At 42.0% G+C, this 27,332-nt stretch overlaps 2 protein-coding genes across 14 annotated transcripts in view; both read left to right on the top strand.

The window, feature by feature from the left end:
- The window catches only part of LOC115262131 (CUGBP Elav-like family member 2), a 1,100,715-nt gene that overhangs the window by 751,629 nt on the left and 321,754 nt on the right, over positions 1 to 27,332 (top strand). Inside the window, exon 1 of one of the 13 annotated variants that reach the window (XM_062849228.1) lies at positions 4,129 to 4,666. The exons of 10 other annotated variants lie outside the window; for them this stretch is intronic. In XM_062849228.1, the coding sequence (XP_062705212.1) occupies positions 4,470 to 4,666 (197 nt within the window). In that variant the 5' untranslated portion in view covers positions 4,129 to 4,469. Of the gene's footprint in view, positions 1 to 4,128; positions 4,667 to 4,775; positions 5,679 to 27,332 lie in introns of those variants that run through there. 2 more of the 13 variants (XM_062849229.1, XM_062849230.1) reach the window with 2 other exon arrangements.
- LOC134287425 (uncharacterized) overlaps positions 1 to 27,332 on the top strand; it is a 429,578-nt gene that overhangs the window by 277,885 nt on the left and 124,361 nt on the right. The window lies entirely within an intron of this gene.

Genomic DNA, 27,332 nt, shown 5'->3' with positions numbered 1-27,332 from the left:
TCAACTTGTTTAAAAACCTTCCCGACTTCGCTTAGAGGCGCTTGTTGAACTTGTTCAATCAGTTTCTGGATAACAACATCGTTCCGGATGATTGGAGGCAAGTGAGGGTAATAGCTATTCAAAAACCCGGGAAACCCGCGTCGAATCATAAACTCGTACCGTCCAATAGCGATGTTGTCTTGTCTACAAAAGTTGTTTGAGAAGATGATTCTCTTTCGACTGGACAAATGGGTTGAATCGAATGGCACAATTTGGTTTCCGCAGAGGCAAAGGAACGAACGACTGTCTTGCGTTGCTTGCTTCAGAAAGCTTGCCTTTGCTCAAAAGCAGCAAATGGGCTCAGTGTTTTTGGATATTAAGGGAGCTTTTGATTCAGTTTGTGTCGATGTTCTTTCCGACAAACTGCACGAAAGCAGCCTTTCATCAATTATGAACAACTTTTTGTACAATTTGTTGTTTGAGAAGCAGATGAGTTTTGCTCATGGCGACTTGACAGTTTCACGAATTAGCTACATAGCCCCACCCCCCCAGGGTTCATGTCTAAGCCCCCTTCTTTACAACTTTTATGTTAGAGACATAGATGATTGTCTCATGGAAAATTGCACGTTAAGACAGCTTGCGGATGACTGTGTTGTTTCTATAACGGGATCAATAGCAGTCGTTCTGCAAGGACCACTACAGGATACTTTGGACAATTTGTCTACTTGGGCTCTCAAGCTGGGTATCGAATTCTCTCCCGAGAAAACTGAGATGGCGGTCTTTTCTTAAAAACACAAACCTGCAAAGTTTCCGCTCTATCTGATGGATAAGACAATCACTCATAGCATGTCTTCTCAATATCTCGGCGTCTGGTTCGACTCCAAATGATGCACCTGGGGGAAGCACATTGTGTATCTGATACAAAAATGCCAAAAGCGAATCAAGTTTATGCGAACTATAATCGGAACGTGGTGGGGAGCACACCCGGAAGATCTGATCAGGCTGTACCAAACAACCATTCCGTCGGTTTTAGAATACGGTAGCTTCTGTCGGCGAAAACACACTTGCTGAAGCTTCAACGGATTCAGTACCGTTGTCTTCGGATCGCGTTAGGTTGCATTAACTCAACTCACACTATGAGTTTAGAGGCACTCGCTGGTGTACAGCCTCTGACAGACCGCTTTGCGGAGTTATCGTTCCGGTTCCTCATCCGATGCGAGGTTGAGAATCCATTGATCATAGAAAATTTCGAAAAGCTGCTCGAACAGAACCTCCAAACTACTGGTACATGACGCTGGAGGTAAGCCCATTTCCAGTTAACACCAATGGTGACAACTTTTCAAACTTCTACAGTTGCTCTGTGGATTTGGATCTGTCCATGACGGATGAGATCACCGGAATACCTTTTTTTTTGTTTCCGTGTGTATTCCACAAATTTTTGCAAGTAAGTTCGGACATGTTAGCGGGGACAGACAGTTCTTCACAGACGGTTCGAAAACCGATGATTCGACTGGTTTCGGTGCCTACAACGAATTTCATAGCGCCACCTACATGCTTCAAAAGCCATGTTCGGTATACATTGCTGAGCTAGCGGCTATATACTACACCTTAGAGTACATTCGCACTCTTCCACCTGAGCACTACTTCATTTTTACCGACAGTAAAGCTCTCTGGAGGTTGTTCAGTCAATGAAACCGATGAAGCACTCAGCGACTTCCTAAAAAAATACGCCAAGTCTTGAGTGCTTTGTCCAAACGCTCATACATCATCATCATAGCTTGGGTCCCTTCACATTGCTCAATTCCGGGAAATGAGAAAGCGAACTCTCTGGCTAAGGTACGAGCGTCAAATCGCCTTCGACGATTTTTTTTTTTTGCATTGGCCCGTCAGGAGACCTTGATCAGCTGGCAACACAAATGGAGACATGGAGAGATGGGTAGATGGTTGCACTCCATCATTCCACAGGTGTCGAAGAAGTCACGGTTCAAAGGGTTGGATTTAGGCCGCGATTTCATTCCTGTGATGTGTCGGCTGATGTCCAACCACTATTTGTTGAACGCACATACCATCCGTATTGGGCTCTCAGGAAGCAATCTCTGTGTCTGTGGCGAGGCTTACTAGGATATCGAACATGTCGTGTGGTGATGCAATGAGTATCGTGAGGTCAGATCTGAGTTGCATGAAACTCTCCGGGTCCGAGGAAAACGACAGAAACCCGTTAGAGAAGTGTTGGCAGGACTTGATTTGGAATACATGAACCTGATTTACCAGTTTTTGAAACGTGTTGATGTCAGAGTTTGATGTAGTACGTTCCTTGTTTTCATTGTCCGCCTTTTGGTTGTGTTGTTTGCCAGTGTCTGTCGTCGCTCTCCTCCCGTTTGTCCTATTCTAGTCGTTGTCCACCGATAAAGTCTTTTCTTTTTGGTTCCGTTACAGATATGGACAATTTGTCCCATCAATGTTTTTAGTATAAGTTATTATTTGCTAAGTTCTAAATCCATAAATCCGTCCTTCCTAATTTTATTTTATTTTTTTGTTCAATCCTTATTATTAAGGCCTGTCCATAAACTACGTAGACTCTGATGGGGGGAGGGGGGGGGGGGTTCTGGCCAAAGTCTACGCTCCATACAAATTTCGAAAATTTTGTATGGACGAAAGTCTACGAGGGGGGAGGGGGGGTCTGAGATTGCCAGAATTGAGTCTACGTAGTTTATGGACAGCGCCTAACCTCGAAACAGCCGCGAGTACTTCGGCTTCTCAAACTAACATAGTTTTAAGGTAGTAATAAATTGTAAAATGTAAAATCAATGTAAAAACAAAAGATTTCGGCTCAGTTACGCCCATGTGGCGCCCGAGCCTTCCAAATAAACAAATAAGTAAAAAAAAGAAAACACAGTAACAGCTCTGTTATCGAGCGGAAGCTGTACTGCACAGGCTACGTTTATGATAAGGTTTTATTAATCCACCCCCCCCCCCCCAAATTTATTTCTGTGCACGGTAAACATAAAGCCGCATAATATCCATGAATGAGGGGTCACCTGACTAGTGGACTTTTTATCAGTGGAACAAGCTGTCTGTCTGTAGAGCTATTCTTAACCAGTTGAACCAACCTCTACCGACACTACACAGCTATCTAGGCTGATCGGGAGATGAAGTTAATATTGATTATCAATTTCATTCAGGCCCGAATAGCCCATTGATAATGCGCTTTACGGAGTTGGAAGCATTGAAAGGTTCTCAAATCTGTCTGTGTCGGGAACTCCTAATTCATTGGAATGATCAACCTCCCACTAATACCATAGACTAATTTCAAGACCTCGATGTACCAAAGAAAACCAATAAATTTTCTGTGTCCAATCCGGTACCCAATAAATATTCATTACCGTGTATTTTTTTTCGTGTAAATTGCCTTTTGTGTAAATTATATTTAGCGTGTTACACCGATCTGATAGCTCTGACAGTAAGGGACTAAACATAAATTACGTAAATGGGTACCGAGGATTGTTCACAATCTGCGAACTTGACTGCGGAAAAAATCGCGACCATGACGCCGCTGCTAATACACTTCCATTACATCCATAACATTCCTTCCCTTTCCTGATGACCGTAAGGACGTGGCCGGTACCGGTACTGACATTATGAAGCTCTGAACCAGCACTGTATCTCATGTCGATGCTAACTAAGATCTCAGATCTTAAAGCTCTGGTGAAATATTTCAACATTCCTGGTCAACTGACTGTTCTGCATCCCAGTAACTAATAAACCTATCCATCACGTCCAATACTCCCAGCAACTACCCTAGATAAGCAACATCTACCTCTATTGCGACTTACCCCACAGTCAAAGGTGTGTAAACAAAGCAAACAAAGCAATCCCAGTCACTCAAACTAATCCACCGCGTTCCACTCATCTCCGTCGCTCGATTTGCTCACTCTCCCAAATCACTTTGTTCAGCGTGCTCTCTCACGTGTTGCGCTCAGCTGTGACCCGCGCGCGCCTTTGGTGCATGTCACGCGACATCGCGCGCTCTATGGTCATGTTGCACCTCGCGATATCACGCTGCGTTGCGCTGCGATTGCGGCTCTCGGCTCAGCTCAGCCAGCCAGCCAGGGGGGTTTGTCATTGTTCATTACGTCTATGAAATATTAGTTGTGCTGCGTTTTGTTTCAAACGAGGATCGTCGAATCGGTCGACCGCCGCTGTGTTCCATGTGTGTTGTTCTCTCCGTTGCGTTCGGTGTGGCGGGTTTTTGTTGTGTTCTGTAGTAGGTTGGTGTGTCGTCGCGCACAAACTCGCGTGCTCTGCTACTCCTCCACCAGTTACTGTAGTGCTCGTCCAGCACCGCGCGCTGTTTAGTGTTTACGTGATCCGTCGTCGTCGTTGTGTCCTCGTTGAATAAAAGTTCTTGTTTGTTGTGCAGTTTTTTTTTCGCGTCGTAGCCGTAAAGGGACTGTTGAAAAAAAAAAAAAACTTTGTGACGTAGGAAAATTATGAATCGAGCGTCGTCGGCGTCGTGTTTCGAAGAAGTTCAGCACTTCAAGTCGGAGCCCGGAGCGGACAGTTGTATTCTGTCGTCGATTCCGTTGCCGTCGTCGTCGTCGTCGTCCGTAGCTGGCGCGTTGTCGTTGTCATCGTCTTCGTTGACGCTGCGACCGTTGTCGTCACCTGTCGTCTACCAAGTGGCCAAGTGAGTGATCTTATCGTGCTCGCTCCAGAGTTGATCTGTGAGGTGTTTGGTGGGGGTTAGAAGATTAACCCTGCCCCGGGAGTAATCTGGGGCAGTCGATGTGCATTTGAAGGGAAACGAAGTGAACCTTAGAAGTGTGTTTGATGCTGTAGCTTAGCGTTCGATAACAACAAGGTGTTTAGCACCACCCCTTTGTACCGGCTTGTCAGTGTATTTCAAAAGAGTCTTCTACGAGTGTGAAGTGATTGGTCACGACTTCGAATGGCGCTGACCGTGGTTTATGTGTGCTAGTTCAGCGATCAGTGATCGGTCCACTGAAAGATGAGATGTCATCCCGAAGAAGATTGTGAAAAATTGATCGAGAAAATGAAAAATTAGCGACAACGGACATAACTGTCCATAAAAGTGGCGGACGTGAGCATTAATCTTAACTGTGTCGCGGCGCATGTTCGGCGGAAAACTCGTCTCAGACGAACTCGTCCCGCTGAATTGGAAAGTGGAAAAATTATCGGAAAAATAAGCCACTTAAGCAAAGCGAAGAAAAATCTGTTTCCCCGGCTGCTGGCGGCGACTGAGCGGGATGTGTTTTTTCGTACACTTGGCGTCATTTCGCGCGGGAAGAAAATTTACGATGATGGATTCAGTGAACCCGTCGTCGTCGCCAGCAGCAGCAGTAGCAGCAGCAGCCGCAGACGACTTGAACCTTCAACAGAAGCAGATGTCGTCATCGTTAAATCCGCAATCCAGAGTGGATCGGCAGACAATTTCACGCATCATTTCCACGATTACCGTCGTCGTTGTTGTTGTTTTCCATCGGTTTCCCACTTGAGAAAATACGTCTTCTAGAAGACACAGAACTTGCGACACAACGACACACGAGCGAGGCGCGTGCACACTTAGTCTGAATCGGATGGATGGTTGAACCGATGAATGTGGCGCTGCCCTTGAGCCCCCCGAGATGATGAGATATATTCCAGAGTTCAGCCAGAGGCAGAGAAACTCCGAATCAAATGTAACGTCAAAACTCCTTAATTTTCCTCTTGTTCCTGTTTTTGTCTGTTGGATTATTATTAAAAACCTCTGTGACCGCTTCCAAAGTATATTCTGTGTTGTGGCTAATCCCAGGGCGGCCGAGAGAGAGACGTCACATTTCACCACCAATAAGCTAGCAAACGAAGAGGAAAAAAAAGCCGGCCCAGATTCCCCAAATCTTGTGTTGTATAACTCTTGTCTCTAATTTGTCATCTTTCTTTCTGTGTCTGGTATCGTCTCGTTTCACGCATCGTCGTACTCTCGTGTGTAACATCCGCTCCGCAGTCCGGCTATTTTGACCCCTTTCCCAAACCAGGAAAATCCTTTACTACACACTTTGTTTTTCCACTCATAGAGTTTGCTTTCTTTTTTCTCCGTCGATGGCAGTGGCGTAGAAGGTGAAATTCAGTAGACCCGTGTTGATCATCCCAAAACATTCAAACGATAAAAGCGCCATCACGACGTATCACAATATTCTTGAGAATTCCGTCCCATAGTTTTAGCAATTTCCTATTATTGTTCGTGTTTCAAAATCAACGATCAACGGATGCTAGATAAAATACGGAAGAGATACTTCCCAAACTCCTTGGAGAATATTTGTCAGACTCTTACCTGGCAAAGTTTACTTACATCTTGTTCCATGGGAATCTAGCGATAATACTGTGATATTTTGGCGGAAACAGATATCGAGAAGACCCCGACACTTTCGGCTATTAACCTTCCTAAGATATTCATGTATTCATAATGCTATTTTTGAAATCTGTTAACTGTTACCGAGGAGTACATGCCGACAATGTTAACCCTCGTTGTGCATTAGGGTCATTTATCACCCAAATCGTACACTACGTTTGCGAGCTGTTCCCAACGTGATGCATTGGGAAGGTCAATTTTATAAATACTAGACGTTATATCGCTATCGTGATCAAAACAAAATGTTTGTTGAAAATGTGTATAATGAGAGGGGTGGTATTCACTTCAGTACAAGTTTCAGAATAAAACATAACATGGAATGTGCTCACCAATTATTGATATGTATCCATCCGATGCTCCGTCGTGAGCTGGCATGCTCTCTACCTGCCATTCTTCCGCACTCTGGCCCTTAAGGACCCTCCATAAATGAAGTAGCATTATAAGGGAGAGGTCCCTGATATTGTTACAAACCATGATTGATGAAAATTCGTCATCCCCTTCGGTTCTTAGATGATCACAATAACATGCTCTCAGTGCTATTCGTAGGCTCGCTCAGAGAGTGTCGGAAGTGAACTTCTAAGGACCGAAAGAGATGGTGAATTGCGAGGAAGAACGTGGTGTGTTACCTATTCTGTGGTGGAGTTTATAAACGCTTCATGTCTACCGAACTTGGGGAGACGTGGGTTCAAACCCCACCAGAACTACGTGTTTTTTATTCGCAATTTTTCCATTCTATTTGTCGATTTTTCAACACAATTTGTGCCAATGAACTTCAGTAATTATGTATGTCTAAAAATATAATGTTGAATTCTAGATGATATTCAATTTATTGAAGAACTTTAGTTCGAACACTTGTTAATTTCCTGATAGAGTCGATCGTGAGTTTTTTGTATGAACTACTAGGATGTATTATCAATGTAAACAATTCTGTAGAATTATGTCCGACAGTTGTTGTAAAAATTCTGGGATTATTGTTAAATGAATATGTGAATCAAATGTTAGTGAAGTTTCGCACGCAATCTCTAGTCCATTCGCTGATGGGAGTTCTGAAATATGTAGTTCATGGCTGAATGTATATGTTCCTAATGAACTTCTCCCGCTGCTGAGAAGTGAAAGAATTCACTTCCGTTTTTTTAACATACTTTCCGATGTAGTTCAGAAGATTTCGATGATAGAGTCCTTGTTTGAAATACATATGAAACTTTTAAAAGGTTTTAGGACATAAATAAAAAAAAACTCAATATATTTGAATACCACTAAGTTTTCATGCTTAAAATTCATATTCTTTCTGGATACGACTGAGGTTATGTACTGTTACGGTTTGGCTTCGCAGTCTTAAGGGGAATGGAAAACATATTCATACAAATTTAGGGAATCGCATGGAAAGATACTCGCAATTTATTCAATGTATGGTAGTAAGTCGATAAATAGTGGAGGCTTCATTTCTGATATCCACCCGATTTCGTACCGTGCGTTCGTATATTTTTTTTAAACACCACCAACATCAACATCGGTGTAATTTATCTATTGAATAATCCTATTCGGATGGACAAAACTTTCTAGATTCCAGTGACAACGAAATGCAATTCACAGTACAGGTACTTGCACATGCTCAAATGCAAGCTTCGAAAAATGCGAAACCAGTGTAATTCAGTCTAAAAACCGAATTCAGTTTAAAAACCGAATGCAACCAGTAATTTGGAATTCTCTGAAGGAACTCCGGAAGAAACCCCGCTGAAGTCATCCGAAGAGGAAACTCTGAATGTACTCCTGGAGGAATCTCTAAAGAAACTCGGAAAGAACTTTTAGAGGGATCCTTGAATGAAATCCAAGAGGCATCCCTGACGTAACTCGTCGAGAAATTTCTGAAGATACTCTACGAGATATCTGAAGGGATTTCTGAAGGATTTGCTAGAGGAATCTCCTAAATCAATCGCTGCAGAAACTTCTGGAAGAATATCTGCAGGAATTCCTGTACGGATCCTTGTATGTACTCCAGGAAGAATATCTGAAGGAACTTCTGCAGGAATCCCTTGAGGAACACCTAGACTAGAGGCTTCTCTCAGTTAACTTCAGGAGGAACCCAAAAAGGAACTCCTGGAAAGATCCTTGCACGAAGCCCTTATGGTATTCTTGTAGGAATCCTTGCAAGAACTCCCAAGTGGAACCCCTGAAGACACTCCTTAAACAGTCTCTGAAGGAACTTCTGAGGAAATCCCTGAATGAATTCCGGGAGCTGCTGTCCTCAAGTGTGAATATCACCTGAACGTCGACGACGTACAGATTTACATATCTGGATTCATCGAATATGTAGATAGGTTTGTAGACACAATCAACGAAGACCTGAACTCAATCGTACATTGGGAAATCTACCTTTTCCCGAAATCCCAAGAAAACTCAAGCTATAGGCGGGACGAGTCGCTCCCGGAATTGACATTAAATGTTATCATTGACTATGATGAAAACGTACAACGTTCTGCGTACATTCCAAAGGCTAATTCCGGCGCTGTCCTACCAGATTCGACTGAAATTAGCGCAAGCCTAGTGGTAGCCACTTTCAAGTATTGTGTGTGACGTTGTTTATTTTCCAGGGCTTTCCGCCGAGCTAAGGGAAGGTTGCATAGGTGGTTCAATTCAGCGATACCATTGGTTTTGGCACAACAGCTAGTGTCCACAATTCTATACTCCGACACGATCTATCTGACTCCAACGTGGACAAATGAAACGAACTGGGACATGCCTATTACCTACGCACTCGACGATTAGTAAGAAGATACTGCTAATCTAGGTAATAGCGCATTGGAACGTATTACCCACAGCAATCAAGACTAAACCAAAAATTTACCTTATTCAAACAAGCACTGAAATCTTGCATTAGTCTACATCAAATTTTGTCGTTTTCAATTTGTGGATCGATTAATGTTCCTTAATAGACTTTATTATGCAGTTTTGTAGAGTATAACTTTCAAGGTATTTGGAGTACATAGCTCAAAATGTAACACAATGTTAATTGTACGGAAGCAAGCACCAGGTTACATTTTCAGCGAGATACGCTTGATGGTTCTCTAGATTTGTGCTCGAGAAAATTGGAGCTATGTACTCCAAATTCCTTGCCCTTAACTTTATGCAAAGTTGTAAGAAGTTGTAAGACTAATAGATTTGCGTACGATCAATAAACTACAAATCTATCGGAATCCTAGAATGTACTCCAGGAGAAATTTCTGAAAGTAATTTTGAAGGAATTCCTTGGCATTTCTGAAGAAATACCTGAACAAGTTTCTACCGGATTCACTAAAGACATCCCTGGGGCAATTCCTGAAGGAACTCCTAGAGGAAACCCTAATGGTGCTCCAAGAGGGATCCCTGAATGTACTCTTGGATAATCTATGTAGGAATTTCACGAGCAGTCCCTAGAAGCATTCCTGAATGAATTCCAGAAAAAATCTCTGAAAGTAATCCTTAAGGAATCACTAACAAAAACTCATGGAGGAATCTCTTCTACGCCATGATGGCTGTTGCCAATTTGGGTTTATTCTCGCAATGGTGGGTATAGTCTAATCTGGGTAATTTTTTTTCGAGAGTTGGCCTGATTACTTGTAAGGTTCCTGATCAGTTTCTTCCCGAAGTGCATGGGCAACTGAATGTTCTGTGTGTTGTCCGTTGCCAAGTGTAAGTAATCTTTTCAGTCTTTAGAGCCTCTTGCTGAAGACGGTATGAGATGTATTTTATATAAATGCTAGAATGATATTTGTATTGTTGTTATTGAACTTTGTTGTGGAAACTATGACAAATTCTTTGGAAGATTTGCATCCATACACACTTAATTTGGAATACCATTTCATTTATTTAGTTAACATCAAATTCATGATAATTCTGAATCAACAATTTGCCGCCATAATACTCGATTTGCAGCTGCAGCTCTCCAACCTCGGTCACGCCCAACACTCGCCAGATCACGCTCCACCTGGTCCGCCCATCGTGCTCTCTGCGCTCCACGCCTTCTTGTACCAACCGGATGGTTAGCAAACACCAACTTTGCAGGGTTGTTGTCCGGCATTCTTGCAACATGCCCTGCCCACCGTGTCCTTCCGGCTTTGGCCACCTTCTGGATGCTGGGTTCGCCGTAAAGTGCAGCGAGCTCGTGGTTCATCCTTCTCCGCCACACACCGTTCTCCTGCACGCCGCCAAAGATTGTTCTTAGCACCCGTCGCTCGAAAACTCCGAGTGCTTGCAGGTCCTCCTCGAGCATCGTCCATGTCTCGTGTCCGTAGAGAACCACCGGTCTTATTAACGTCTTGTACATGGTACATTTGGTGCGGGGGTGAATCTTTTTTGACCGCAGTTTCTTCTGGAGCCCATAGTAGGCACGACTTCCACTGATGATGCGCCTTCGTATTTCACGGCTCACGTTATTGTCCGCCGTTAGCAAGGAACCGAGGTAGACGAATTCTTCTACCACCTCGAAAGTATCCCCGTCTATCGTAACATTGTTGCCAAGGCTTGTCCTGTCTCGCTCAGTCCCACCTACCATACCATAATTTGGAATACCGTGTTCAGTAATTTTTTGACAAAAATAGAACAGCTGAATACAGCTATACTGCATTGTTTACCTTTTGCACCCGGTTTTGACAGCTGGTGTACTGAGCCTCAGTAAAATCGATTACCGAAGCTACCGAAATAGTTCTGCTGTTCTATTTTCGTCAAAAAAATGCTGAACAGGCAATCCAGGCTTGAGTGTGTATAGTCCATTTTACGAGCTGATTTTATGAATGAATATTTGACAGAAGGTGGCGAGCCCACCCATGAAAATGAATATCATCACCAACATTGTTGTCACTTTGTAAAATGGCTCATTCTTTCTTTAGGTATTCTACTAGCCAAGGATGGGAACACTCACTTGCAAAGAGTTACACTCACATCCACACACAATCAGAAGCGAGTTTGTTTCCCCCCGGTCAAATATATAAACTTCTGTTCCCTTTCTTGCCGAGATCTGTTTATTCGTCGAGCGCCGAGTGGAGCAAGAAACTGCCAAATCTGAGTGTTGATGGCAAACCAATCAATGATGATCGATATCTCACAATATACAATCCATCTAGAATCTCCGCTACAAGAATTTGTCCAGATATTCCTTATAATTGCTTTCTTTCTGAAACTTCCCTAGAAACACCCCTTAGAATGCCTCTCAGGATTCCTCACAAGATTTCTTTCGTATTTTTTCTAGCCATTTTTCTTGGTGTTCCTTTTTGAATTCCTCCCGGAGATTCTTCCGGATTACTACCAGCATTTTTCAAAGATTCGAGCAATTCTTTCTAGATTCCAGGGTCCACGAAGATTCACAAGGAAGAAATCTTTTAGGATTCCTGTTTTCTGACCGATTGCCTCTAGAGGTTTACACGGGGATCCTACAGGATTTATTTCCAGAATTTCTTCCAGAGGTTCCTGATGTTTCTCCCAGATTCCCTCAAAGACTTCATTCTACGTTTTGGCCAAAGACATTTTCGTGATATTTTCACCAAGATTTATCCGGTTTCTCTAAGGATATATCGTAGATATTGTCGCGGAGTTTTTTCAGAATTTCTCTTCAAGATTTTCCGCGATCCTTCCGGTGTTTCTCTTGACACTTCCCAGGAGATCTTCCTGGGATTTCTTGCTTCTCACAGAGTTGCTACAGGAGTTATTCCTAGGATTTCTACTATAGGCTAATCCAGATGACCCCCAATAGTAGAGGCGCTTGGTGAGATAAGGAGAAAATCGTTTGTTTACATAAAAATGTCAATTTTTTGTCGTCAAATTTTACTCATTTTTTGCTCTAGAAGTTGCTATTTTCCATTTGCAATGGCTTCCATTATCATCATTCTTGATGCCCACGCCGACAGACATCAGATTGGCCAGCTAACAAAAAATCCGGAAGATCGCCCTCCGGAGGCATAGCAAGAGCTCCTCAAATTAATCACATAAATTGTTCGTAAGTACCTACCGGATCTAGGCGCATCTGAAAGAGAATTAAATTTTCTTTCCAAAAAGTGCTCGTTTGTTTCTCTACGATGCGGAATTCGATATGAAAAAGTGAAAAAAGTGCACTTTGCCTATGCTGCGCCATGTTAAATTTTGGCGGAGCCACGTTTTTCATAGGGTTCTCATTCCTGCCACCAGATGCGGAGGGATCGTTAGCTTCCGTTGGATTTACCTATAGCTGCTCGAAGAATTTCTTGAGAAGTTTGTCACAAATTTTCAATCGTAATGCGGAATACGGGGGTGCAACCAAACGCTCCCAAATTTTGCACAGTTGTTTTGGACGCTAAAAGGAATTGAAAAAGCTTTGTTTCAAAAAATCGACTTTGTTGACCCAGTCTAGTCTACATAGGCTCGCTCTAAGTAACTAGCGGGTTGCGGTTGGAGATCCAATTGTGAGGCCACCATGCACGAATTATATACCGCAGGCATCTATTGATGAAGACCTGCAGCCGTTGAGTGTTCTGCACTGATACACACCTGGTTTCACTGACGTATAGCAGCACAGATTTCACGTTCGTGTTAAAAATTCTGATTTTGGTGCGTCGACTGATCTGGTTGTTTTTCCGTACATTTTTTAAACTCGCAAAAGCAGCCCTCGCCTTCTTGATACGTGTACCTATGTCGATCTTGGTGCCGCCATCGGCCGCCATTTGACTACCAAGATATTAGAAGCTTTCAACGTTATCCACTGATTGTCCAGCTACCGTGAAGCTGGAAGGGTTGACAGTGTTTACATTCATCGATTTGGTCTTGTTGACGTTGATGGTTAGACCTGCCTTTGATAGGCGATTGTGCAGTACTCTGCACGAAAATGCCCTGTACTGTGCTTCAATGAGGCCAATGAGGGGGACCCTTGCGTCTGAGGGCTTCCCACGTGTTTCCGTGATTGAGACGGTCGAAAGCTTTTTCGTAATCAATAAACACCAGGTAGAGAGACTCTTGGAATTCATTGATTTGCTCCAGAATGATACGAAGCGTGACAATATGGTCCACACAGGATCGTTCGGCACAGAATCCTGCTTGCTGCCGTCGGAGAGTTGCGTCAATCTTCTCCTGTATCCGGTTAAGGATCACTTTGCAGAGGACTTTGAGAACGATACACAGTAACATAATGGTATGACTTCTCTTAAAGTCTGTTGTACATACCCAAGTTATTCTCTAGAACAACAGACTTTCCCTTAGGTTTCATCTACTTCCGAATACGTACAAAACAGTCTAACGAAAGGGGTTCCCCTGGTTCCTCGACCTGGTTCCGCTTTTGTACGCTTGTCAATACGGTACCATCATCATCGCATTGACGTGCGGCGAGGCCAGTCAATGTGGGAGCAACAGCAGCAGCAAGCAGCAGTCAGCAACAGTGAGTGTGTCAGATGTGGAAGGTCGGACAATCAGACAAACACATAACCGTCCCAGTAGACGACACTCCGCTCCGACCCACTGCTGCTGTTCATAAGAGACTAATTTGTTGCCTGACCTAACCTCGATTTGCTGGTGGATTCGTGTGGGACTCCGACCGAGCCCTTTCCTCGCTAGTTCGCTAGCTAGTAGGGCATGGTTTTGTTCTCTTGTGTGTTGTTGTGTTGTTGGATAAGAAACATACATCGGTGCGATGATTGATCCTCCTGAGTGTCGTCTTCTTTTAGGGTTATGGAAGAGGTCGTCGTTGGAGAAAAGCGGGGACCATCGGGAAGGGAAATGAGTGTTAGTAACTTTTTGTTTCCGTTTCATCCGTGCCGGAGAGATGCACTAACCATACCATTCCACTCGGTGAATGATGGCAATTTATCATTCCTAACGGGGGCACAGATGATTTCTTTATGATGGACGTTTGGTTTGGGATTCATACCGGCGCGGCGCGTTGACAGAGGTCGTTGTGTGGATGGATGGGGTTGAGTGGAAAATGCATAAGCAGTATCGCTTCATGCATATGAAAACCATGAATATCCAAGATTGTTGTGCAGGAATTAGTTGTGAAACTATTCATGAGTATCCTGATGTTAAGATGCAAGTTTTAAAGAATTGTGCTTGCTTGTAGAAGAATATGTAGTAAGATTTTAGGGACAGACTTGTAAGAATCACAAGATGGCCAACTTTGGAACCTACTCACGATTCTAAGCGCACAAATCTCTTCGTACACAAAACCAGCGTTCCTGATATTCAAAGCCTATTACAAGTGAGCAAAAATGCACTGTTGTTTGCAGCTTGCTTCTTGAGATTTGTGCATCTGACGTTTGCATACACTGTTGAAGCTGGATTTCAAGACGTTTGTCCTTAAAAGCCTTCTGTAAGCATTACAGAACACTACAGAAGTACGTATGTACAATGTATATACACATCTAATCATTAAATTCCACCAAATGTGCAAAAAAACTACTCGAGTTTATAGACATTGACGTACCGTACGTCACTTTCTACTACAACTGAAGACTAATCCCACTATTAAGATATTATGGACGTTTCCCATCAATCTCAAAGAATGTCTTTGTTATGGCATCTACATTCTCGCGAATTGATGTCCACTAATCACCACCATGAGATCACTCGTCGAAGGAAACCCATTCAACAAGTTCCTACCACGCTGTGCCACTACTGATCGCTGCTTTGTAGCAACAACCGCCCAATTCATCACCCAGGCCAGGAATCTAGAAACCACACATTCGAATCAGCAGTTGAGTCACCAAGCTAAGCCACGACGCCGCGCCTTTTGTAAGCTGGCTGGGCTGCGGCGGGTGATTCGTCTTTGGTGCAGCATAAAAATCAAAACATAAGTTTTACGTCTGTTTTATCGCTCTTCCGCGTGTTGTTCGAGGTTCGACACACAACTCCATTGACTGTGCGGCGATGCGGTTATGAGGTGTACCACGGGCGGACGTCGACGATGCATCACACGTCTCCGTTTCTGCAGTCAGCCCTTCGAACATCCACCCACGCTGACGCGTCGACGATGCCACCCTCCGCCACTTCGGATCATGGATGGGCTTCACATTCATTTTCATGATACTGCTTTAATGCAAAGTTTTGACAGCGTGTATGAATGCCACTCGCTGCCGCCAGCAAGCAAGATATTATATCATCCAAATCACGGACCAACCGACTGCGACTGTACGCTTTGCAGACGACTATACTACTCTACAGCGCAGGCCGGCGTCTGTCGGTGGCAGCCACATTCCGACAAATTAGATTATCGAGTTTTTAGTATTCTGCTTGAAGGGGCACGCTTTTCTCTTGTCGCTGAACAGCGAAAACAAAAAATTGAAGCGAGTTTGGCTTCCGAAATATTATGCTGGCGACGACGATATGAACGACGACCGACTACTATCTACGGGGGGTCTGGCTTGTTGCTGCTTTAGTACTAGTGAGGGAGGCTTATCTTAGTGCCAGACTTTACGAGCAGGTATGTCAGTAGATTACACAGTAGAGTGCTAGGTAAACAATTGGAGCCAGTGTGTTGGCAGCGATGGGACACATTCTAACATTTATGACTTCTGACTTTCGATAGTACGTTCAAACGTATATTGAATTCTGCAGGGACGACGGAAAAACAAGGTTATTGAAAGGTGGAAGCAGCACTTCGATGAACACCTGAACGACAAGGCACCTTTGATAATTTGAGCAGAAAAGTTTTATTGAAATCAGTGTCTCCATAATTTGAGAACCCCTGTCAGAGAATCTATTAAGACGATTCCCACCAATGCGTGACTAAACCCAAATTGGCAACCTCCATCATAATAATGTTTATTGTTTTTAGTATATAAGTTAAGTCTGTACGATGTACAGGGGATAGATAGACAAAATGATCGGGACAGGCAAAATTTTCCCTTCTCAAAAAATGTCAAATAGCTGTAGCATTTCGAAAAAGGCATCAAATATTCTCAAATTTTTACTGTAAGTTGATCAACTAGTTGTGTATCAGTGGACAAAATTTGGAAAAGATCGGACTATTCTGCACGAAGTTATAAAGATTCTAGAAAAAGATTATCCGATAGCCAACTTTGAGCTGTTATATCTCCGGATTCAATGAACCAAATGCAATGAAATTTTGACCATTTATGACTTATATTATGAGCTCCAGAAAAAATCTGCCATTCTTCCAGGAATTTGTTTTGGTATTCTTCCAAAAATTCCTCCAGGAGATTTTACGGAAATCAATTTAAAGATTTCTCTAGTAGTTCCTTGTGAGATTCCTCCTTGATTTTCTTATCGAATTCCTCTAAAATTTCTTAAAATAGTTTTCCAGGATTTTTCTGCAGGGATTCTTTTTAAATCTTCGTCAAGGGTTTTTCCTGGAATTTCTTTAACGCTTCCTCCAGAAATTTCATCAGATAAAGCTATTTCCCCTGTATTTTTTTTTTGAGAATTTCCCTTTAAAATTCTTGGAGCATTTCTTCTTGTATTCTTTGAGGGACTTTTCCAGGTACTCCATTAGAGATTTCTTCAGGAACTCTTCCAGAGATTTCTTCAGGAATTCTTCAGTGATTTCTGCAGGAATTTCTTTGGGATTTTTCCTAGATTGTTTGTGGGATTTTTCTCGGAATTCTTTAACGAATTTATCCATAAACTGCATCATGGATTACTTTAGAAACTCCTTCAGAGATTTTTCCAGAAATTCGTCGAGGATTCCTCTAAGAATCTTTAGGTATTTTCCTGCAAATCTTTGTGGAATTTTTCTTAGCATTACTGTGGACTTTTCTCCAGGTACTCCTTCAGGAATGTCTTCTAAAATTCTTTCGGGAATTTCTCCAGGAGCTCCTTCATTTCTTCAAAGTTTCCTCCAAGAACTCTTCTTGGGATTTACCCTAGAATTTCTTCAGCGGTTTCTCCTGGAACTTGGATTTCTCCAGAAACTCCTTCAGGGATTTCTTCAGGAATTTCTCCAGAAATACCTTCAAAGGTACCTCCAGGATTTTTGGAGAATTAATGAAGGAATTTCTTCAGGGTTTCATCCAGCTAATTCTACAGGGGTTTATTCACGAGTTCCTACAGGGATTACTTTCATAGCTCTGTCAAAGGTTTCTCCTGCAGTTCATTGAGAAATTCCCTCAGAAAAATCTGTAGGAATTTCATCAGGGATTCATTCAGGAAGTTTTTAGGTATTCTTCGAGGGATTTTTAGAGCGATCCCTCCAGGAATTTATTCAGGGGTTCATTCAGTATCTCCTTCAAACATTTCTCTAAAAGTTCTCCTGGAGCTTATTCAAGGACTTCTGTAGAAGATCCTTTAGAGATTCTTCCAGATTTTTTTTTCTGGAATTCCTCCAGGAGTTCCTTGGATTTCATCCAGGAAATTCATCTTTGATTTTTTAAATAATTTTTTAGAGATTCGTCCAGGAATTTCGGCAAGGATTTCTCCGAGATTTTTTTATGGATTCCTTTAGGAATTTCTTCATAGACTGCCGTGTGCAGCTTAGTTGTCCCATGTTCTTGGGGAATCCGTATTAACCCGTTAACGCCCAAGGTGTCTCACAATTTAAATCTTCAAATAAATGTGTTATCAGAGGTCAAGTTCCAATAAAATAAGCATGATTTGACGCAAAAAATGGAAGTCTATGGTGTAGTTCCAAAAAAAAATTCTTCATTGTAGGTCATCAATATCTGATAATTTTCTCGAGTTCTATTTCAGCACAACTTCTACGCTATCGTTATATTCTGATCCGTATAGATACAATACAGCTCTAAACAAGTGAGAGAGATGATAACCACTCAAAACGAATAGAAGAAGGGCTTGGGGCAGAAATATAACCCGATAAACGCCTTAAAGTATGCAATTCATGGTTCTTGTAGTTTCATGTAATTCCGGCTGCAGTGTTCAACATTTCTCATTTTCTTAACAAATCAAATAAAGAGAGCGCACTATGTGTAGCATAACCAAACGTTTAAATACTGTAGAAGTTAGATTTTACACAGATAATGATTTCTAATAAAGCAATTTAGTTTTTCCTTCAGCACCCCACAAACTCTCTTTACGTACTCAGCAAACGTAAACTTTTCAGAAATTTTGCATGTTTTAAAAAGAAAATCGTGTTAAGTACGGTTCCTTCTAATTTGTATCATTTGACAGATACGTATTTCGACCTCAACTATACGATCACCTTCGGTGTCTCTTACAAGTATTCCACTAATACGCCCTGGTCCATCATCATTTCATGTTCTACTGCTTCATGATTTTTTATTCGTGAATATTATGTGGTTTTTATGGTGTTATTCTGGGCACTAACATCGAAAAAATAATGTGTCTTTCGACTACATGAAAAATAATAAACTACCCAAAAAATCAACTTTATTCGATCTAAAAATTGCAATTCAGAATCACATACAGAAGTCTGGAAAACATAACGCTGGGGGAAGAACATTTCCGGTAGGATTCCCTGAAGGTATCCCGGGAGGATTTACTGAAGAAATTCTGAGTGGCATATCTAGTAGAGTTCTGAGGAAATCTCAGCTGAAAGCTTGGTAGGAATCCCTGAAAAAATCACAGAAGAAATCCCGGGAGGAATTGCTGAATAAATCCCGAGCGAGGATCCCGGCTCGTAGAAAGAATTCCATTAGGATTAGGAGAGATAATGACAGGAATATCGGCCAGAAGCTGAGCAGGCATTCCTGCAAGAACCATAGAAGATGTCTCTATGATCAAGGATTGCCTGAAAAAAATCTCGGCAGAAATACATATATTTTTTCATATTTTTTTTCGGGGTAATCCCTTAAGGAATAACAGCAGGAATCCTGGAAGGAATCTTTGAAGGAATTCCAGCACAAATCCCCGAAGGAATGCAGAAAAGAATGACTAAAAGAATTCTTTCAGGATTTTCCAAAGCAACCCCTGCTAAAATCCCTGAATAGAACTCCGGAACAATCCGTACAGCAATCTCGGAAGCAATATCTGAAGGAATCTCGGGAATAAAACATGAGAAGATTCTCGAAAGGAATGCCTGAAAAAATCCTGGTAAGAATTCCTGAAGGCATCTCGAAAGAGTTTCTTCACCCTCTCTAGCCTCTACCGTACTGTCTTCTTTGCCCTCTATTCCAACTCTCTATCCTACGCTCTATCATAACCTTCAACCCTCTAAACTTTCCTCTACCATAACCACTGCCCTATCCTTTACCGTACCCTCTAGTCTATATTGTGCTTAATCATACCGTCTACCCTACTCTCTATCCTACCCTCTTCCCTACCGTCCACTCTATCCTCTACTCTAATCTTCTACTTCACTCCCTGTACTCTATCAATAGAAATACACTAGAACTCCAATGGCGCTGTAGTCAGTTTTCTTATTTAATTATTTTAATAACTTTAATTGCAATAATTTACTATTTTAAAGTGTCCATCCTGTAGAGGACCCTTTGTTATGGTAAACAAAATTAACATGACACTTCTAGTACCGCTGCTGACGCTGTAAGGGCGTGGCAAACTAGATGTTAGTCACACGAACAGTCGAGACATTGGACTTCTGTGGCTAGTTATTCTACTACACACTCTATCCTTCACCCAAACCGTCTACCCGACCATCTGCTCCACCGTTTATCCTACCCGCTACCATACATCTACCATGCCCATCTATCCTTTTTCTCATAAAGCCCGATGCTACATGGATATCAGCTCAAACTACCATTCTGTTGCCGCCATCTTGGATATGGTCCGGCATCTTGGATTTCAAAATGGCGTTAAATATCGATTTTTGACTTCTACTCATGAAGCCCGATCAATAGATACCCATATTGCATGGTATTGTAGATCAAACTACCATTCCGTAGCCGCCATCTTGGATATGGTCCGCCATCTTTTATGTCAAAATGGTGTTAAATATCGATTTTTGACTTCTACTCATGAAGCCCAATCGATAGATACCCGTATTGCATGGTATTGTAGATCAAACTACCATTCTGTAGCCGCCATCTTGGATATGGTCCGCCATCTTGGAATTCAAAATGGCGTTAAATATCGATTTTTGAATTCTACTAATCAAGCCCGATCGATAGATACCCATATTGCATGGTATCATAGCTCAAATAACCATTCCGTGGCCGCCATCTTGGATATGGTCCACCATCTTGGATTTCAAAATGGCGACGGATATCGATTATTGACATCTACTTATGAAGCCCGTTCGATAGATACTTATACTGCATGGAATCGTAGCTCAAACTCTCATTCTGTGGCCGCCATCTTGGATATGGTCCGCCATCTTGGATTTCAAAATAGAGTCAAATATCGATTCTCGACTTCTACTCATGAAGCCCAATCGATAGATACCCATATTGCATGTTGTTGTAGATCAAACTACCATTCCGTAGCCGCCATCTTGGATATGGTCCGCCATCTTTTATGTCAAAATGGCGTTAAATATCGATTTTTGACTTCTACTCATGAAGCCCAATCGATAGATACCCATATTGCATGGTATTGTAGATCAAACTACCATTCCATGGCCGCCATCTTGGATATGGTTCGCCATCTTGGATTTCAAAATGGCGTCGGATATTCATTTTTGAGTTCTACTTGTGAAGCCCGACTGATAGATACCCATATTTCATAGTATCCGAAGCAACATTGCCGTTGAAAAGCATATATTCTGGAGTTTTGACCGCCATCTTGAATTTCAATACCCCTACTACCACCTCCACATCCTAAGGACTGTGTATACCAAATTTGATTAAAATTTCTTGACGCATTTCAGAGTAATGGCTATGTTCCGTCATACATATATACATACGTACATACATATAAAGATACAAATAGACAAACATTCAAACATATAAACATACAAGCATATAAACATACAATCATACATACATCGACTTTTGTATGTATTGATTAACAACTATGCCGAAGAAATGAACTATAAATTATTAACCATTGACAATGGTCCATTGTCAAGATTCCAGGTAAATATTTTTTTTCGCATTAGAAACGAAGCTCATAGATCGTGACAATATGCATTCTTTGCAGCATCGTTTACGCCACTTAGTGAACCAGTCACAAACTATATTGACCACTATGAGCAAGGATGGGTGTGGAGAACATCTTCTCTGAAGAAAGTATTCTAAAATTTTGCATAATTCTGGAGATATTCACATCAACAGGACTGTCCTATTTAAGGGCCGTTGGGCGTTCGGGGCATCTGTCCTATAAAAAGGACGCTGGGCGAATATGGGTTAACATGAAACAACTATGTTGTACACGGATGTAGATTTCCAGGAATTCCTTCAAGAATTCCAGCAGTGATTACTCTAAAAATTTTATCAGGGATTCAGGGACTCCTTCGGGGATTTCTTCAGGAATTCTCCCAGGAGTTCCTTCAGGGGTTCCTCAAGAAGTTTGTCCGAGTTGCTGGATGAACTTTTTGTTGTGATTTCTCCAGGAGTTCGCCGAGGAGTTCCGTCTGCAATTCCTCCATGAGTTCCTTATGTGGTTTTTCCTGAAATTCTTTAAGTTATTCCTCCAGTACCTCCGCGATTGCATTTCGTCGTCACTGGAATAAAAAAAAATCTAACAGAACACTTGAGGAACTTCCTTGGGCATAGAATCTTCGTGCCTGCCACACGAAGCAGAAGACGCTCAGAGTGAACCAATTGGAGTCAGTGTGTTGCCAGCGATGGATCATATTCTAACATTTATGACTTCTTGCAGGGATGACGGAAAAACAAGGTTATTGAAAGGTGGAAGCAGCACTTCGATGAACACCTGAACGACTAGGCACTCTACTGTTTCTTTGCTTCATGTTAATGGTAATTTGGAATTCGAATTCTAATAGTTTGAGAACCCCTGTCAGAGAATCCATTAAGTAAAAAGCAAAAGTAAGTGCGATACGGGCCAGCAGAAAACTGCTACACTGTCGCTATGACTATTTTCCCCAAGCAAGTAGATAAAGGTACCAACTACCTACAAACATAAGCCATGAAATTGTGTGTGAAATTTCCATTCAAAGCCAACCCCCTCGCAAATAATGGAACACTGGGTCAACGTGATTGTGCCAGAGGTCATAATTGGCCTTACGTCGTCGGCGATGGTTGGTTGCATCGACGTCGCACTACTCAGCCCTTTGAAAGATATGTAAAATCTCGTTGCTCCGACCAAATGACTCTATTCAATTCATTCGTGCGCTACCACGCACCGAGACTTTTTTTTTCATACCAGATAGGTATGTATGTAAATTGCTTTGAGGCGGAAAGAAACGCCAGGCTAGCTAACTGACTAAACGCAGGGCAGGGCACGTTTTCACTTTTTATGTCGTCTTTTTTCGCGGGCTCGTCTCCCTCCACCATCCTCCCTTTCTCCAAGAAACGCTTACGTACGTACGACAATTTCAATTGTTTGGCGTACCAATTTTTGAAGAGAGTGAGAAGCGCTTCAACGACGACGGGCTTTTAGTGCGATATGCGAGCGCGATGACAAGTTTGACAACGGACGCGGCTTGATGGAACACGTCGTCGTCGTCGTACGTAAACGATGGAGACGGACGACGCACATTGGAACGGACATGGCTCGCGCTTGGTGATGGCACTCGTCCCCCGAGATTTGTTAGTTGAAGGTGGCGTCCGATTCGTCCGATTTTCTAAGTGGATCTAGATTTTTGAGGTTGGCGCGAAAAAAACTTGGAAGAAGACTGAATGGATATGGCAGAAACGTGATCCGTTTTAGCAATAATCGGTCTAATTTTGTGGCCTTGGCCAGCAGCACCAACGGATACTGTGCTCCGGGCAATCATATGCTAATGGTGTTGGTTTTTCTAATTTCTCGATTGAGGAGGAGGGAAAAACGACCACGACGCTACCCCCGCGTTTGCTTTCGTTTTGACACGCTTTGGGATGGGGATGACGGCGGTACAGGAGCACTCTAATGCTAATGTTATCGTTGTTGTCGTTTTACCAAGGAATATGTATGTATGTTAAGAAGATGGTCGTTTTCTAATTTCGTGCACTAAATTCGCACAGAATGTATAATATGGAAGCTTGTTTGAAACAGACGTCACGGCCTGACATTTGATCGCAGAATTGTTAATTGGGAGTTGAATCTGCGAAGAAAAAAAAACGGTCCAGTGGGAATCGAACCCATGACTTCGTATCAGTTATCCGAAGCTTTAACCAACTAAACCACACATCAAGTAACGATTCTGCAGAATATAAGATCAAACAGAATTGAACCCCACTTTAACCAGTATGTTTCTTGCAATATTATCCTTGTTTTAGCTCTAATTATTTGCTAATTCGTATTTATTTGACATACTTTGTACGCCCAGCGTCCTTTCATAGGACAAAACTTCGGAGATGAATAACTAGAAAATTACATATTTCTGAGAAGTAGTTCATAAGATCTATATCTTTTATATCACGGAAAATTTGCTACAGATCCAGGTAATAAATTTTCTATATTTTACTAATGGTGGCTGACGTTTGTACAGAAATTTTTAAAGATGTGTGAGTGCATCCGTGCTACATCCATTTTGTTGGAACGATTGAAGTTTTAAACGCTCACAGAATGATGACCATTGATTGTCATTTTTCTGCGACTAGATGGTGCTGTAGTATACAATTGATTCGATTTGAGAATATGTATCTCAGTCCAACAGAAGATACAATTTTGGTGTTTTCTGCAAAAATGTTCAACTCCCTGAATTTCTCTTGGAATTCCTTTCTAGATTTCTTCCAGAATTTCTTAAGGGATTCCTTCCAGGAATCTTTGAAGAATTTCTCCTAGAATTCCTTCAGGGATTTCTACAGGAATTCGTACCAGAATTCGGGACCGGGTCACAACGTCCGAGGCCATACTGTCCCGGTCATTAAGTCGCGTTTTTTTGCGTAATAACGTCCAAAAGTTTGGATGCGTCATAATATCCTATATGCCTTCTTTCCTTGGACTTCGTGACATATCTGCATGTTTGGACGTTATGCCCCGGAAAAATGCGCCATAAAGTCCTGGGACATTATGGTCTCGGACGTTATGATACTGCGCCCCAGAATTCCTTTATTGATTTTCCGGGATTTGTCTCAGGATTCCTTGAAGGGTTACTTCCGGAAAATTTTCAATGATTTCGTTAAGAATTTCTCCCGAGGTACTTACAGAGATTTCTTCTATGATGCCTCGCATAATTCTCCTAGGAATTTCTCCTGGGATTACTTTTGAGATTCCTATAATGATTCCTTCAGAGTTTTCGCCCGAAACCTGTTGGAAACTTCCCCTGGAATTCCTTCTTTGATTCCCAGCAGAATTCCTTTATGAATTTCTGCCGGGATGTTTTGATTCGGAATTCTGTAAGAACCCCGTTATTCCGATAGGGACTGGTTCTAGGATTCCTTCAGGGATTTTATCGCGATTTCTCTTGGAATTTCTCCGTGGATTCCTGCTGGGATTCCTCCAGAGATTCTCGGAACTCCTTCAGGTATTCGTGCTGGAATTCTTTTAGAGATAAACAGTTGTATTGCCTTTTACCGACTATACCAGTCGGCTAGTATGTCTGAAATAGACGAAAAACTCAAATGTCGATAACACAATATGTGTTTAATTGAGAAATTGTTAAAAAAATATCACTTGTTTTAGTGGGGTTCGAACCCATGACTCTGTATCACGAGTCCAGCGCTTTAGCCAACTAAGCCACTGAACAAGCTATGATTTTAAGAATTAGAAAGTCAAACTGTATTCGAAGCACCGCGCTAACCGGGTCCTATTTTCACAACTTTATCCCTTTATCTTTATGTTCGCACTGACAAAAAAAAATCATTCTTATAGGAGGGTTACAGTAGGGTTTTTTCTTGAGATTTTTTCAAGGATTCCTTCAAGAATTTTTCAAGGATTCCTTAAGAAATTCCTCCCGGAATTCTTACATGTTTTCTTCCTGAGACTCCTACTGGGATTCCTCCAGAGATTCTTCTCGGAATTCCTTTAGATATTCGTTCCGGGATTACCTTGGAGTTTCTTAATTGATTCTTTAAGCAGGGACTTCTTTTAAGATACCTTCATTGATTCTTTCCGAGATTCTGTTAGGAATTTCTCTCGGGATTCATTCAGGTTTTATTACAGGAATTCCTTTATTGATTCTTCCCGGGATTCCGTTAAGGGTTTCTTCCGGTATTACTTTGGGGTGTCCTCCCGGGATTACTTCTATGATTCTTCCCAGGATTCTTTTAAGAATTTTTAGGATTCCTATGGGAATTTATCCTGGGATTTTTTGTGTAATTTTTATTTGAATTCCTACAAGAATTTCCTTTCGGCTTTAAGGAATTCCACTCGACATTATACTATAATCATCGCGAGATTCCGTAGGGATTTATCTTAGGATTCCATCAGGCATTCTTACCTGAGATTTTTTGGGCATTTTTTCACGGGATTCCTCCTGGAACGTCTTGTTTTTTTTTTCTTGGTATCCTTCCGAAATTCCACCCGGAGCTCTTTCCGCAATTCCTCCAGAGATTCTTTTCGGTATTCGTTCCGGGATTTTCCTAGAGATTTTCTCATCGATATTTCAAGAGATTTTTTTAAGATTCCTTCATTGATTCTTCCTGAAACTCTGTAAGGGGTTTCTACCGGGAACTATTCAAGCATTTACCTCTGGCATGCTTTAAAGATTTTTTTCCGGGATTCCTTCGAGGTTTCTTCTTTGATTCCTGCCAGAATCCGTTTAGGATTTTTTCCCGGAATTTCTTCTTAGATTTTTTTCGGAATTCATGTCAAAATTTCTCCCGGGATTCCTTCCTTGTTTCCTCCCGGGATTCAATGAGGAATTTCTTCAGGAATGGCTACTGGGATTGTACCTGATATTTTTACAGTGGTTTTTCTCGGAATTCCATCCGGAACTCCTGGAATTTTCCCTGCAACTCCTTCCAGAATTTCTCCAGGTATTCGTTCCGGGATTCCCTCGAATGTGTCTCCTTCATTGATTCTTCAATGAATTTCTTCCGAGTTTCCGTTATGGATTTGTCATGGGGTGTATTCTGGCATTGCTCCCAGGATTCCTTTGGGATTTTCTCTCGGAATTCCTTTAGAACTTCCTCCAGCGATTCTACCCGGGATTCCTTCTGGGATTCATCTAGAGATTCTTACTGGGATTCCTGCAGAGATTCTTCTCGGTCTTCGTTCCGAGTTTCCCCTACTGATTTTTTTCTTCATTGGTTCATCAAGATTTCTGGGTTTGGTTTGTGATTTCTTCCGGGATTCATCCAGGAGTTCCTTCGTTGATTCTTACGTGGATTCCGTTCAGGATTTCTCCCGATATTCAATTGGGGATTCCTCCCGAATTTTTTCATTAATTCCTCCCAAGATTCGTTTAGGGATTTCTTTTTAGATTACCGTAAACCGGGGTCAAATTGATCTCCGGGTCGAAATTGATCAGGCGATTTTCCGTTAGATAAAACATACTTCAAATAGTTTCCAAGCAAATATCGTTTAGCATCGGTTCCCAACTGCACGATAGTTGAAAGGAAATTATTTAAAATATGCTAAACCTAACCGAAAAACGTGTGATCAATTTCGACCCGAAGATCAATTTGACCCCGGTCTACGGTACTACAATATTTTTCCCGGGATTCCTTCTTTGTTTTCTCCCTTGGTTCTTTGAGGAATGTCTCCTGGAATTCCTTCAGGAACTCCTGTCGAAACTCTGTCAGGGATTCCTCTCGGTATTCCTTCAGCAATTCATCGAGAGATTTCGTTAGGCATTTATCTTGGCATTTCTTCGGCAATCGTACCAGGAACTTTTCACGGGTTTCCTCCGAGTTCCTTCTGGGATTCCTCTAAATCTTCAGGTATTCCACTCAGAATTCCTTTAGGTATTTGTTTCGGCATTTCTTTATGTTTTTCCTTATATTCCTCTCGGGTTTCCTTTATTGATTTCTCCAGGGATTCGTTAAGAGATTTTTCCTGAGATTCCTTCTGGTATTCCTTCTAGGATTTAACCTGAGATGTTTACAGGGTTTTTCCCGGTAATCTTCCAGGACTT

This window comes from Aedes albopictus, chromosome 2 (assembly GCF_035046485.1).
Source record: "Aedes albopictus strain Foshan chromosome 2, AalbF5, whole genome shotgun sequence".
Classification (NCBI taxonomy): Eukaryota; Metazoa; Arthropoda; class Insecta; order Diptera; family Culicidae; genus Aedes; species Aedes albopictus.
The sequence above is the reverse complement of the archived record's forward strand: the minus strand, read 5'-3'. Positions and strand labels throughout refer to the sequence as shown.